The sequence below is a fragment of the Pangasianodon hypophthalmus genome, chromosome 2 (assembly GCF_027358585.1).
Source record: "Pangasianodon hypophthalmus isolate fPanHyp1 chromosome 2, fPanHyp1.pri, whole genome shotgun sequence".
NCBI classification, from domain to species: Eukaryota; Metazoa; Chordata; class Actinopteri; order Siluriformes; family Pangasiidae; genus Pangasianodon; species Pangasianodon hypophthalmus.
The window spans coordinates 8,107,666-8,120,523 of NC_069711.1; the positions used below are offsets into that span (position 1 = coordinate 8,107,666).

General features: G+C 38.5%; 1 protein-coding gene across 17 annotated transcripts in view; it reads left to right on the top strand.

The window, feature by feature from the left end:
• The window catches only part of foxp1b (forkhead box P1b), a 165,476-nt gene extending 154,535 nt beyond the window's left edge, over positions 1 to 10,941 (top strand). For 15 of the 17 annotated variants that reach the window (XM_034310961.2, XM_034310965.2, XM_053231834.1 and 12 more), the window contains 6 exons: positions 52 to 128; positions 837 to 938; positions 2,756 to 2,925; positions 3,402 to 3,471; positions 4,063 to 4,229; positions 6,608 to 10,941. In XM_034310961.2, the coding sequence (XP_034166852.2) occupies positions 52 to 128; positions 837 to 938; positions 2,756 to 2,925; positions 3,402 to 3,471; positions 4,063 to 4,229; positions 6,608 to 6,749 (728 nt within the window). In that variant the 3' untranslated portion in view covers positions 6,750 to 10,941. Of the gene's footprint in view, positions 1 to 51; positions 129 to 836; positions 939 to 2,325; positions 2,448 to 2,755; positions 2,926 to 3,401; positions 3,472 to 4,062; positions 4,230 to 6,607 lie in introns of all 17 variants that reach the window. The other 2 variants (XM_034310979.2, XM_034310978.2) reach the window with 1 other exon arrangement.
• Positions 10,942 to 12,858: the final 1,917 nt, after the last annotated feature.

Genomic DNA, 12,858 nt, shown 5'->3' on the forward strand with positions numbered 1-12,858 from the left:
ATATTTTGTATTTTTATATATATTATATTTGTTAATTCTCCTCAATAACAGATATTGGCCAAAACAAGGAGTTCTACATGAACACAGACGTGCGTCCTCCTTTCACATACGCATCATTAATACGCCAGGTAAGACTACACTTTTTGACAGTGTATAGGTTAATATCTCTTCTCTTCTAATTTAATTCACATGCATTCAAAAGTCATCTATATTTCCAGCATGACCACAAACTGCAGACATTCGTTCACCATTTTTTCATTCCCTTTCAACCAATGCTGTTAAAATGCAGTTTAGACCTGCAACACCTTTAGATTAACCGTCTGCATTGAGCACAATGGGTCTGAGAGCAGGGAGTGTGTGAAGAAAAAAAAGACGCTCATATACTATGTAACAATTGCTTTTGATGAAGCATTACAGCCATTGTGATTATTAGGAAATTCATTTCCCACAACAGCGGGGATGGAACATCTTTAAGATGCCCAGTCAATTATCAGAGCCAGCCACTAATCTGCCATTGCACAAGCATTAATCTGGGCAGGGCGATAATTGGCGCCCTGTAATCTGTCCCTGGCAAAATAGTTTTCACTTGTTCTAGTTGCTTAGCGGGAAAGGGTGTATTCAAATGGATGCATTTGAATGAAGCCCACACCAAAAGCATTCGGTAAACAAAGTAGCAGAGAGTGGATCAGCAAAGGCCTGTTTTACATGCTCCATTAAAGGAAAGGTAGCCTGAACACGCATCTTCCTTTGTTTGAGCCCATGTCTGTAAAGGAAATGGAAAACAAATTGTGCTTATCAGCGTTTGTGTGTGTGTGTGCGTGTTCTTTTTTTTCCAGGCGATACTTGAGTCACCAGAAAAACAGCTAACACTAAACGAGATATACAACTGGTTCACGCGAATGTTTGCATATTTCAGGCGGAATGCAGCTACCTGGAAGGTAATCTCTCATTCCTGCTCTCATCTTCCTGGTCTGATAAAATGTACATTAAGTATTTTGTTATGTCCAAATTATTAGTAGTATCAGTTGAGTCTTTTTAACATATTTATGGAAAGAATGAAAAGAAGGCAAAATAAAATTCAGTGCATACATGGTTAAAGGTTTATAAGCGTTTATCTTGCGTGGTTGTGGAAAAAGCAGCATATACATGCCCACAGAAATGGACAGAGTAAAGCCAGATGGAGATAAAGAAACAGGATGTGAAATTAAGATAGAAAGTGAATAAAATGTGAATGTGTGAGAAAGACTGGCTGACTGGCTGTGACTGTAGCTCTCAGCTCCTTAACTCTGTGCTTCAGCAGTCACTGACAGCTTTGCCATGGGGGCACATTGTAGTTCTAACTGGCAGCTCCCGCCCTGAAACATACACACTCTCACACTCGCAGAGAGGAAAGATCACAAGATAAATAAGGTACTCAGAGGCTAATAGGTTCTAACCATTAGATTATCTGAAACCTTTTATTGTGTTTCAATTGCTTTACCAAAACAATGAGCTCAAAATTTGTTACTGCAGTTTTCATTTGGCTTTTTTTCTTGGGGGAAAAATGTGGGGTTTTTTTTCGAATGCAAATATAATTTAGCTTAATGATCCTCAGAAGGTGCCGGGAGAGGGGTCCTATTTAAACATATTTTTACATTTGCTATAGACACTTCACTAGCTCTGAGGGAATCCTGATCAATTCTGGGTTTTTTTTGTTTGTTTGTTTTTGTTTTTTTTTTGGTTGTTTTTGTTTTGTTTTTGTATTTTTTTTTCAAGTGCTCAAGCATTTGAGTTTCCACTTTGCATCAAGGCAGGAAACGATCAACTGTCTCCTGCTTTTAGCAAGCAAATGATAAAGCACTGTGCTGACAACTGTGCCATGCAAAGCCATTTGTCACTGAGCTCTTTATTTAGTAAATACTGGCCGTGTACTGTACAAATGGGCCTGATGAAAAGGTAAATTATGAACACGGTAAAGCATGTTATAACTGTGTGGTTTCCCGTCATTGTTCAGTGATGTGGCTGAAAGTACTGCTTAATGTGACGGGCCAAAAGTTGTGTTTATTTGATTAAATGTTTTTGCACACTGGAATTCTGTTTGCCTTCTAACGAGGTCCATTACAGTTGGCACCCTGATCACTGGTTCCTTTGTATTTTTAATGTTTGGAAGTCATATTTCTAACTTTGACATATGAGAACCTCCAATAACAGCATGGTCAAATTAAGCCCAATTTTGCAATGTTAGGCCTGTGTAGTGTATTTTGAAACATTGCAGTGTATGTCTCTACACTGGCTTATTTCTCTTTGTACTGATAGACCTTTTCTTTTCTTCCACATCAACTGCAGAACGCAGTCCGGCATAACCTTAGTCTTCACAAGTGTTTTGTGCGAGTAGAAAACGTTAAAGGGGCGGTATGGACTGTTGACGAGCTAGAGTTCCAAAAGAGAAGGCCACAAAAGATCAGCGGGTAGGTCCACCCCCCTCTCCACTGCACGGCCAATCTCCTGTCTCGTGGTGTTGATTGATGGGAAGCAATTCCATATCATCATCATCTTATGTGCTGTGCTGCTGACTTGCTGCTAGCTTCGCTGTGCATCTCTGTACCCCTACAGCTGCTTGCTGGGACCCACAGTGACTTGTGTTTGGTCATGCATTCCCTAATCTTCTCACTTGACCATTTTCTGTCTGTCTGTCCATCTGTCTGTCTGATCATTGCATCTGCCGTGGCTGCTCCTCTCCTTCCCTACCTCCCTCGGTGCCTCCTCCCCTTTCCAGGGTGCTGTGCGCACTAACCTCTCCCTACACAAGTGCTTTGTAAGAGTCGAGGATGACTTTGGGTCCTTTTGGACCGTAGACAACGAAGAGTTTAAAAGGGGCCGCCACATTCAGCGAGGTCGCCCCCGGAAGCACGTCGTCGACAGCAACTACGACAAGCTACTTGTACAGTAAGGACTGCCCTTCCCCCCACCCTTCTCCTTCCAACAATATCCCTGCATGCTTTGCTTCAGTGTGCCACATGCTCATCCTGTGTGTTGTTTTTCATTCGTCTCTTTTTTGACAATGTCTTTCTTCTTTGAAATGATCTATCAGGCTTAATGTGTGTAATCTGCAATGCATAAATCTGTTAAGATAGTCGTCTCTCTGAGTCACATAAATAGTACAGCAATACATTTGCGGGTATTGATTTTGTGTTCCTTTTATTGGGCATTGCTGTCTTAATGTGAGTCCTGAGTAGTCATCAATCCACACACAGTTCAAGTACTACTGAGAGTCAGTCATTGGAAACCTTTGTGTTAAGTGATTTATCAATACCTGCATTTATTCACATTGTTAACACTCATTTGTAGGTGACTCTGATGAGTTTCTCTCTTTTAAAGTGAAAAGTGAAATTTGGGTTGTGTGTGTATGGTCATTTCTACAGGAGTCCTGCTCTAGTGAAAAATATTCAGACCAGTTTGGGATACGGTCCTGTCCTCCCGGCTAACTTCCAGGTAAATCACTCAGTAGGTCTGGGCCATATGAGGATATAATATATTTTGTCATGATACATATAAATTTTGTCATGATACATTATTCGGAGATATTGCTTTCTTTTTAAATAAATTTTAAACTTTTTTTAAATAACAATTACAAACTCTGGAAGCAGATTTAATAGTTTTCTAATGTTTTTTAAATGCTTATATTTCTAAAATGTTACAGATTTCAGTTTTTTTCCTTCTTTTTCAGTGTTAATTTATTTGTGTATGCATTAAATAAAAGCGTCATCAAACAAATTATTTTTCATCTCTATTTTTAAATGCAGCTGCTGTTTTACTAGCAGTATGAAGAAGGAAATATAAGAATTTATATTGTGATACATATCGGCTAGAAATGTCCTGAAAAATCATATGTTTTTGTCATATCGCCCTCCCCTATCGCCCAGCATAACTCCAGATGCTTGACCTATGCATCTAATTTCTCTTTCATTAATTTTATAGCATTTAGCATCAACATAATTCCACTCCTCTGTGCTCCAGCTGTGTGTAGCATAGATCACTGTAGCTCCTTTTCCTCACTCTTACATTGTGCACATACATTTTCAGGCTTCAATGGCAGAAAACAGCATACCTCTATACACTACCGCTTCCATCGGAAGCCCCACTCTTAACTCGCTTGCCAACGCTATCCGAGAGGAGATGAATGGGGCCATGGACCACGGCAACAGCAACGGTAGTGACAGCAGTCCCGGACGCTCCCCTCTTCCAGCTATGTGAGTGTTTTACGCCTTTAACCCTCACTGTGTGTGTGTGTGAGAATGTACAGTATGTGTTTATGTATGTGAGTGCAGCAGATATTAAACTGGCCTCCAAAAGCACAGGTTTTAATACACGGTTAATATAATTAGTTTAGTACATAGAGGAAGTACAAATTGTGATATGTTTTATTCTGCTCAGATCCAAAATGAGAAGGGAAACTCCACCTTTTGGAAAGTTCTCAGTCTGGGATACATCATAAAGGAAACACTCTCTCTCTCTCTCTCTCTCTCTCTCTCTCTCTCTCTCTCTCTCTCTCTCTGTTGTTTCAAGCACCAGGTTTATAAACTCTCCTTTAGTATGTGTCAGTAATGTGTGCTGTCCTAGGCTGTGTTGCTCCAGAATTATTGCCTCCCTTTTCTTTAAATATTTACAAAAGTCGTGAATATAAGATGTCAGAGCTCTTTTCTTTGGCAGGGAGACTCACAATGTGTCCGATAAGCCTCCAAGCTGCTGAGGAGAGAATATTTAAAAAATTACCTGTTCAAAATTACAATTTAAAAAAAAAAAAAAAAGGGAAAAACCTCACACAGCTAATCAGCTACACTTGTAGGGGAGTGGCTGCTAAGTTGATGCTGTTTTTTTTTGTTGTTTGTTTGTTTGGTTTTATTGAAGGTTGTCTAAAATATCTAGGAACAGGACAAGAATTTCAGCAAATGCTTCAAAAAATGAACAATGCTGTAATGAAGTTATGGAGATATGAGGGTGGAAAAGTGCTTGTACTAATGATTGGGGGCATAGCTGCAGGCATGGCTCCATCGCAGGATAGAAATAACAGGATGTGTGTGCTAGCCTCGAGGCTGCCTGCCTTTTAGCACCTTTCTTGCTTTTTTGGATGTATTTGCCAAATTAAATAAGTAGCTCAAAATATATTACTCAGACAGTGGTGTAAGAGCTTTTAAGGTATGATAAGATACAGTATATATTTTGATGTTGATAAATGATCTTTTGTAGTACAAGCCAGATATGTGTTGCGTACCCCTAGAAATAGTCCCATGTTCATTTCTGTTACCCGTTTCACTTAAATACGTAATGCAGTAGTGAAGCCAAACTGTTTTTTTTTTTTTTTTAATATAATTAATACTAGGTCTAATCCTACCAACCATCCGTTTTTGTCAGATCCAGCTGTAGTTACAGGGACATGTAATGCAAAGCAGTGTGTTGCCTCCTTAGTGACTCTGGCTACACAAAGCTCAAACTGTTTGCATCTTTGAGTAGATTTTTTTTTTTTAAACCCAAACTGTTGGGAAAAAGATGAGAGAAAAAAAATATCAGTTTATCACTAATTAACACTTGGCAAACGTGCAGTACCAAAGAAACACAGTTTACAGTGCTCTCGAAACACTGATTAATTTAGAGATTCTCCTACAGCTGTTCTTAATGTTCTTTCTTTTTTTTTTCTTTTCTCTATTTTTCTTCCTCTACTCCACACCAGTCAGCACTCACGCTCTGGCTCGCTGTCCCCGCAGTGTTTCAACAATGAAAATTTGGCAGATCTCATCTCTTTGGAGAATCCCTTGCCCAGACTGTGGGCTGGGGGGGGTGGGGGTGGGGGGTGGGTGTTCGTGTTTTTCCTTGTTTACGACTGACAGCGTTATTATTCTCGTAAGGGCCCTGTTTCTTATCACCCGGCGTTTGTGTCGAGCCTCCTCGCCAACCCCAAACCGCCTCCGCCTTTTCTCTCTCACTTCCCTGCCAGCACTTTTCTTCCTCCCTTATTGACACTGTGGTAAGGAGGCGCATTAATTTTGTGCGTATTTAAAGCGTGCATGTCGCTGTCTGCTTGCTGTGTTGTTTTTTTTTTGTTTTTTTTTTTCTTTTTTGCCAGCTTGAAGTTGATTAATGACGGAACCTCGTGCAAGGTCGTCCTCTTGGGACCCGCCTCACAGGTTGGGCATGTTAACGAGTGGGAAGAGGAACACACAGCGTGCTGATCTAACGCCACTGGGAGCCTGACAGGCAGCCCTCTCTCTCTTCCCCGAATATTCTCTCCCTCTCTCTATGCTTCTCAGTCGCTAGAGTCCATTCTCTCCTCTCCACGTCACGCGTTGTTAATCTCCCTCATTTATCAATTCTGAGTGAATACCCTTGTTGTTGGCAGTTGTGGAAAATAAAGCTCCAACATTTCCCCGATGGTGGAAAAGCAGAAAGGGAACTGAAGTTATCAAGAGCACCAGTGTACTCTGTTAGTGTTTAATTAAAAGGACAGCCATTTGTTTCCCTGCTCAGTGTTTTTTTTCCCAATGCATAATGCATATTTAAAGATGAGAACAAAACATTGTGGTTTAATATGATACAAATAATAAACATTGTTGTGTGTTCTCGCCATGCGCAGGCATCACATCAGCGTTAAAGAAGAACCACTGGACCCTGAGGAGCATGAAGGGCCGCTCTCCTTAGTGACAGCCAATCACAGTCCAGACTTTGATCACCATAGAGATTATGAGGACGACCACGGGAACGAGGACATGCTGTAAGGCTGCTTTCCCTCGGGTCCTCTTCAAAGGGGCCAAACTTAAACTGAAATCATCTGTGAGACCACTCCCAACCTAGCAAGTCCGACTGGATTCCCAGTCCCTTTTGTTGACAGCTATAAAAAAAAATTTTCCAATTTACTCTTAGTGCCATTAATCATGAGATACACATGAGGTAAGAAAAAAACTATTCCATTTGGGAGTATTTTTCAGTTGTTTTTACTTTTTTGGGTTAAAGACAAGACCAAGCACGTAATTTCTACTTGCGTCCAGTAAAGGAGCCATTTGGTACTGGGGGACTACTACTTCACATTGCCTGGCCTGGTGGCATTGAGACCAGAGTGGACATGAACGAGAAAACACACGCAGAGAAAGACTGCCACTTTGCCCTCGAAGTTCAACACTGATTTACAAACTACAGAAGAGTGCACACTTGAATCATTAGCCCCCAAATGGACATTGATGCAGAGCATGTGGGCGCGGGTGTACGTGATTTCGGTTCAATGACACTGCCTTCAAATCAGCTTGGGTTGCTTCCAACCTCAGTGTTGCCTCCAAACTCAGTCTGATGTTTTGATGGCAAATAATACGACGTTTTGTCCCCTTGATTGTCCTATGCCCTTATTTGCTATATATTATTTTACTTTGTTTTCTGTACCTGATCAGACCTCATGCCCGTTGTTGTAGAGATTCTGTACGATCTGCACTTGATGATGAATGTGTATAGTTTCTTTCCATGATGTTTCATTTCTCTTTTCCTTTCCATTATTTAATGGGAAACAGAATGTCAAATTTACCATGTAGTATTTTTCTGTCATTTATTCCACATTTCAGATCACCATCACACTGTCACATTGCTCTCTCTCTCTCTCTCTCTCTCTCTCTCGCGCGCGTGCACACACACATACACACACAGTCCATCTGCATATGCACTCCTCGTAATGAAGGCTCTCTCCACGCATCAATGAAGTTTAATTTTCACAAGGGAATGAATGACAGAGAAATCAACGTAGGTTACGACTTGTCCTTATGAAATACCTTCTGAAATCCCCTTTCGTTGCAGTGTGTTAGCTGCAACCGAATCACTGATCAAAACACTGGTGCGAATGGGGAAAAAAATTAAATGTCAGAATAGAGCAAAGCAGCGACAGAGATAATTTTTCTCTCCTTTTTTTCCCATTCTGTAATTTATGGACTGTCGGGTTAAGGCTAGAGGACTTTAAAGTGCATTCCCTGTTGTTTTAATGTCTTGTTTGCCCACATCAATGACCAGCCCACTCCCTCTCTTATTAGCAGTTGTTAGTAATTACACATGAGATAAAAAGGTTTAAGGGATTACAAGCCACAGTTGGCATTAGAAGCCATGACCACTAAGCATTACAGCATCGGGGGCAGCCCACTATGACCACATGTTTCCTGCCACATTACCTTGGAAACCAGTATGAAGTCAATTTCAGGCTCACATTAAAAACATCCACGGTACAGTGTTGGGGATGGGGGGACACTGGGGGAGTGTGTAGGGGGTGCTGGACAGCAATAAGCATACACTCTCATTTACAATAGCCTGCAGTTTCATCCAAAAAACAAAATGTTTCCAATCTATAACAACAAGAAGCAAATTAGAAGTGGCTTAACCAAATTTTGCTTATTGATTTATGACTGCAACCAACCACTTTTTAATTTATTATTTGTTTTTATTATTGCTTTTTTCTTGTTTTTTTGAGTTGTTAATGTGTCTGTTACCTGTGACTACCAAAGATAAATGACAAGTTTAAAAAAGAAAGATGTTCTATGTTCCATGCAATAGCAAAACAAGGCCAAATATCCTCCCCATTCAGTGCAAAAGAGGGAAAAGAACAGTTTAAAGCTTTTGGCGAAAAATGAGTGAGCTGTTCAACTTTGCTGAAGTTTAAAAGCCAAAGGGGTTGTTTAAGGGGCAGCTGTAAGAGTTGTTTTTTTTTTTTTTCTTCCTTTGACCAAATGGGAGAGAATAGACAGAGATTGGGATAAACATATGACTATATCATAGCACTGTTCTCTCTGCGCCAAGCTGAGGTTAAAATAAAAGCATGTTTTACTTTGAAAAAGTGTCTGGACTAAGTACATGGCAGTAACTGAAATACAGGATGGGGAAAGGATTTAAATAACACAATAAATACTGGACCACACTTATGTGTTTTGTTTTGTTTTTTCTTGTTTTAGGGTTGTTTTAATCCTCTGATAAGATTGTATGCCACTTACTATGTGAATCCAGTTGGAGTTTCTTTTCTTTGTTAAACATTGCAAATGCTTTATGATTGTGTTCTAAGTTCTGTCTAATTTTTTATATCAACTTTGTTTTTATATTAAAACCAAACACTCCTGTTGACTAATAAGCTGGGTACAAGGTACTTTAATGGCAGTTTGTTTTTCATTATAAACTCAGCCATGCATTTACTATAGACAAAAATGGAAATCTTTGATTCACAGAAAATAAACCACAAGAGCCGGGCAGCTGTTGATGGGCTGAAAGCAGTCAGAGTATGAAAGACATGCACTCATCATACGCTAATCCAAATCTCTTAGCGGTAATGAGGGAAAAGGGGATAAGCAGGTAGATAAGATCATCTTCCGCATGTGTAGCTCAACATTACTAAAGTGAAGCAGCATGAGAAAACTGTTAGTACGCATACCTCAGTTCAGACCTATAGGGAATGATTAAACAAAGAGAAAAAAGAGATACCATTTCACTCTGTTGCACTTAGTCGTATGTCCTGCATGTTTAGTCTAAAACTGTAGCAAATGATATTTTAAGAAAGAGTTTTTAAAAAAAAACAAAAAGAATATAAAAATGCAAAAAACCTACTTGCTTATCTTGAAGGTCTCATGTTCTTTTGTGTTTTAAAAACCAATCCAAACCTCAGGCCTTTTTTTCCTAAAGAAAAGTCACAAATCTTTCTCTAATGTTTTTTGAGGCATGGTATACTGTCTAAGACGGCTTCACTTCTGTGGGCTTTTATTCCCGTAGGTTGTACATACACCACATTATATCCTTGTGTGCTTTCTTGTTTTCTTTTTTTTTTCTTTAAAAGAACAAAAAATGTTTGTAATGCCATGTTTGCTTTATCATTCGAACTGCTTTGTACTGACTATTAAAAAAGAAACAAAGCAATGACAAACTGCTGTATGTATTGGAATAGCAAAGTGCTGCAAGTAATCCATGCATTTTTTTTTTTTTTTTTTTAAACAAAGAACGAGAGGAGGTGGGATGAGGTTTGGGGATAATTAGCCATTTTTGGACTTTGAAAACTGTAAAATAGAAAACAGACATGGCTGTTATTATTGACCTAAGCTTTTTTTTATATATAAAAACTTTCTCCTTTTTTGTGTTAAGTTGTTTTTGATACGTCCGTGTTTAGTGGTCCAGTGTCTGCCTCCTCCGGTGGTCTGGTCCAGAGTAGGAGCTCAGAGCAGACAGGTGTGTTCCCTCAAATGAAAAAATGAAAAAAATGAAAAAATGTCCTTATGCCTAAAATCATAGAGAGCTGTGCTGAAGTGCTCAGTAATATATTGGGGTGAACCGAATAATTTATGTAAAACAGGAGCAAAAAAGTAAATATACAATGCAAAGACTATTTGTTTTTTTATTTCTTCTTTCCTCTAAGCCCGTTTATCTTTCATGTTCCTTCTGGTCAAATAGTGGACTTTTTGTGGTTTTAGTATTTCATAATACTGATTTATATATGTTTTTTCACTATTATGATTTTTCTAATTTTCCAACTAGTTAAACCCAAGCACAGTAAATTTAAGAAGATACAAAAGTCCCTCAACCTCATGTGTGCATGATTAAGAATGGAATTTGAGATCACTCCCATCACACACACACACACACACACACACACACCTTCTGATCCTACTCCCATTTCTTATAATATTAGTGATATTTTGTGTGATGCTGTACATGCCGGTCCCATTCACAGGATAAAAGGTACAGTGAAGGAAAAACCGTGAGTGACCCAACAGATCATTATCAAGGCTGTAAACTTGTCATTTTCTTTTTTCATTTTGTTAGAGAACAGATTTTTCTCATCACCTGCTTCATCAGTCTGTAATCCCTCCTTCACTCTCATGTTTTATGCAGACTATCATGTTAAATCCAGTCTCAGTGACTGACTGGAACATTCAATAAAAATGCAATAAAAACGCTGGATGTTCACGGCTGTTTCTCAAAATCGTCATTTCCACAATCTCGAATTGCAAACGATACGCGTATGAAAATCACTCGGAAGAAGAAGCATGTAGGAATGAAATGAAATCCAGTTTTCTCTGATACATATGTTCATGCATGCGTTGTGGATTTTAAAACAGACTTGTCGGTGGATCTGGCTTCCAGACGCAGACGTCGGCTCTGCTGGTCATGTGCGTGCATGGTACAGTCTCCAGCAGCAGCAGCAGCAGCAGCCGCGGCTCTGCTTGCACATTAAATTCTCCTGTAATTAAAGAGACAGTTAAACCATCCCTCCCACTAGCAATTTAGGTAACTGCATTTGAACAGCTATAAATCGTGACTGCATTAAAATTCCAAAAATATTAGCGATATGGATTTCTTGATGGAGATAAACGCTGATGATGACGAGTCGCTTTTTATGACGGAAAGTGCAGGGTCGTGGTAGCCACTAAACAGCAGACAGAGATCAGGCTTAAGCACTTTTAATCTTGTGAAACAAGCAATTACAAATAGTCGCATTGATTCGTTAAAAAGCTTTAGGTGACATAAATTGTTTCGTGCTTATCTTATTGCTCAGACACATAAATGCCATCAAGTGTAGTATTAATTAAAGCCACTTAAAGGCAGGATTTAAAGGAAACAATATAAAAATCATTGACGGTCTTTTTACTGCTGATATTTCATTTTGCTTCAGCTCCATTATTTCTGCTGTTGGTCTCTCTGGGATCGTCTCGCAGGACTGAACTAGCTTTTTGCTGTCCTGTGAAAACACAGACTACACCAGTCTCTCATGATGCAGACAGAAACTTTGGAAAGTCATTGTAAAATCTGTGAAAATGTGAAAACTATATGGGTTATCCCTAATGCAGGTTAAGATCTGATCAAGTGGCATCATGCGGCTCTCAATACAACAATAACTAATAAAAAATGTAATGAGAGAGTTATCACTAGAATTATTATTAATGACCTTCGAGTTTAAGTGGAATCATTCTAAAGCACATTGTGCTACATGCTGGTGTGTGAAATCACAAAAATCCTAATTAATTTCTCTCTCTACAAGCTTTGCACAAACATTTTTATACATTAAACATTTTTATACATTAAAGTATCTCTTTATGATACATTTTCACTAAGACTTCACAGATGTCACAGTGGCTATATTCTGGTAAACAGATAAAAATGACCAAAAATCAGGGAAAACACTTTTTATAAATTCCACATTCATAAATCATTGTAACTGTGCTTGTGAATTGTTTCCAAGATTTCAGTGATTCCTTGTAAGCATTTTTATAAACTCTAATGTTTCCTAAATTTGTGGAATTTCTAATAAATCTGTTTTTAATTCCTATTTCAAATAATTTCTAATTTGCTATAATAATTCCTTGATAGCATCATATTCTAATGCAATTGTCACTGTTTAATTATAATGTGTGTCTGTGTATATATATATATATATATATGTATGTATACCGTTCATTATATATACATGCGCATAATTATAAAGCAAATATTATATTTATTAACAACAGTAAAATCCTTATAAATGGTTAAAATGTGATCAGTGAATGAGACAAATGAAGTGAATATGTTCAATTATTCCTCATTATACTGTTAAGCTGTTAGACACTATTAACATTTCAGGTTAATTAATATTATTACTCATATTATCTACATGCAAATACTTAATTCCAGAGAAACACATCCAGATACTTTATTGTAATTTGCAAACTTTAATGTCAAAATAAAAAGACATACTAGAAAAAAAGGATGCTGTTTTGTTCTAAAACATCCACAAAAATGACAAGGACACACATATGTAGTGAGTGACAGGAAGCTGGGAGCGACATATGTATGTGTCCTTGTCATTTTTGGAAGTACCCAAAGATGAAATTTTAATTTACATGA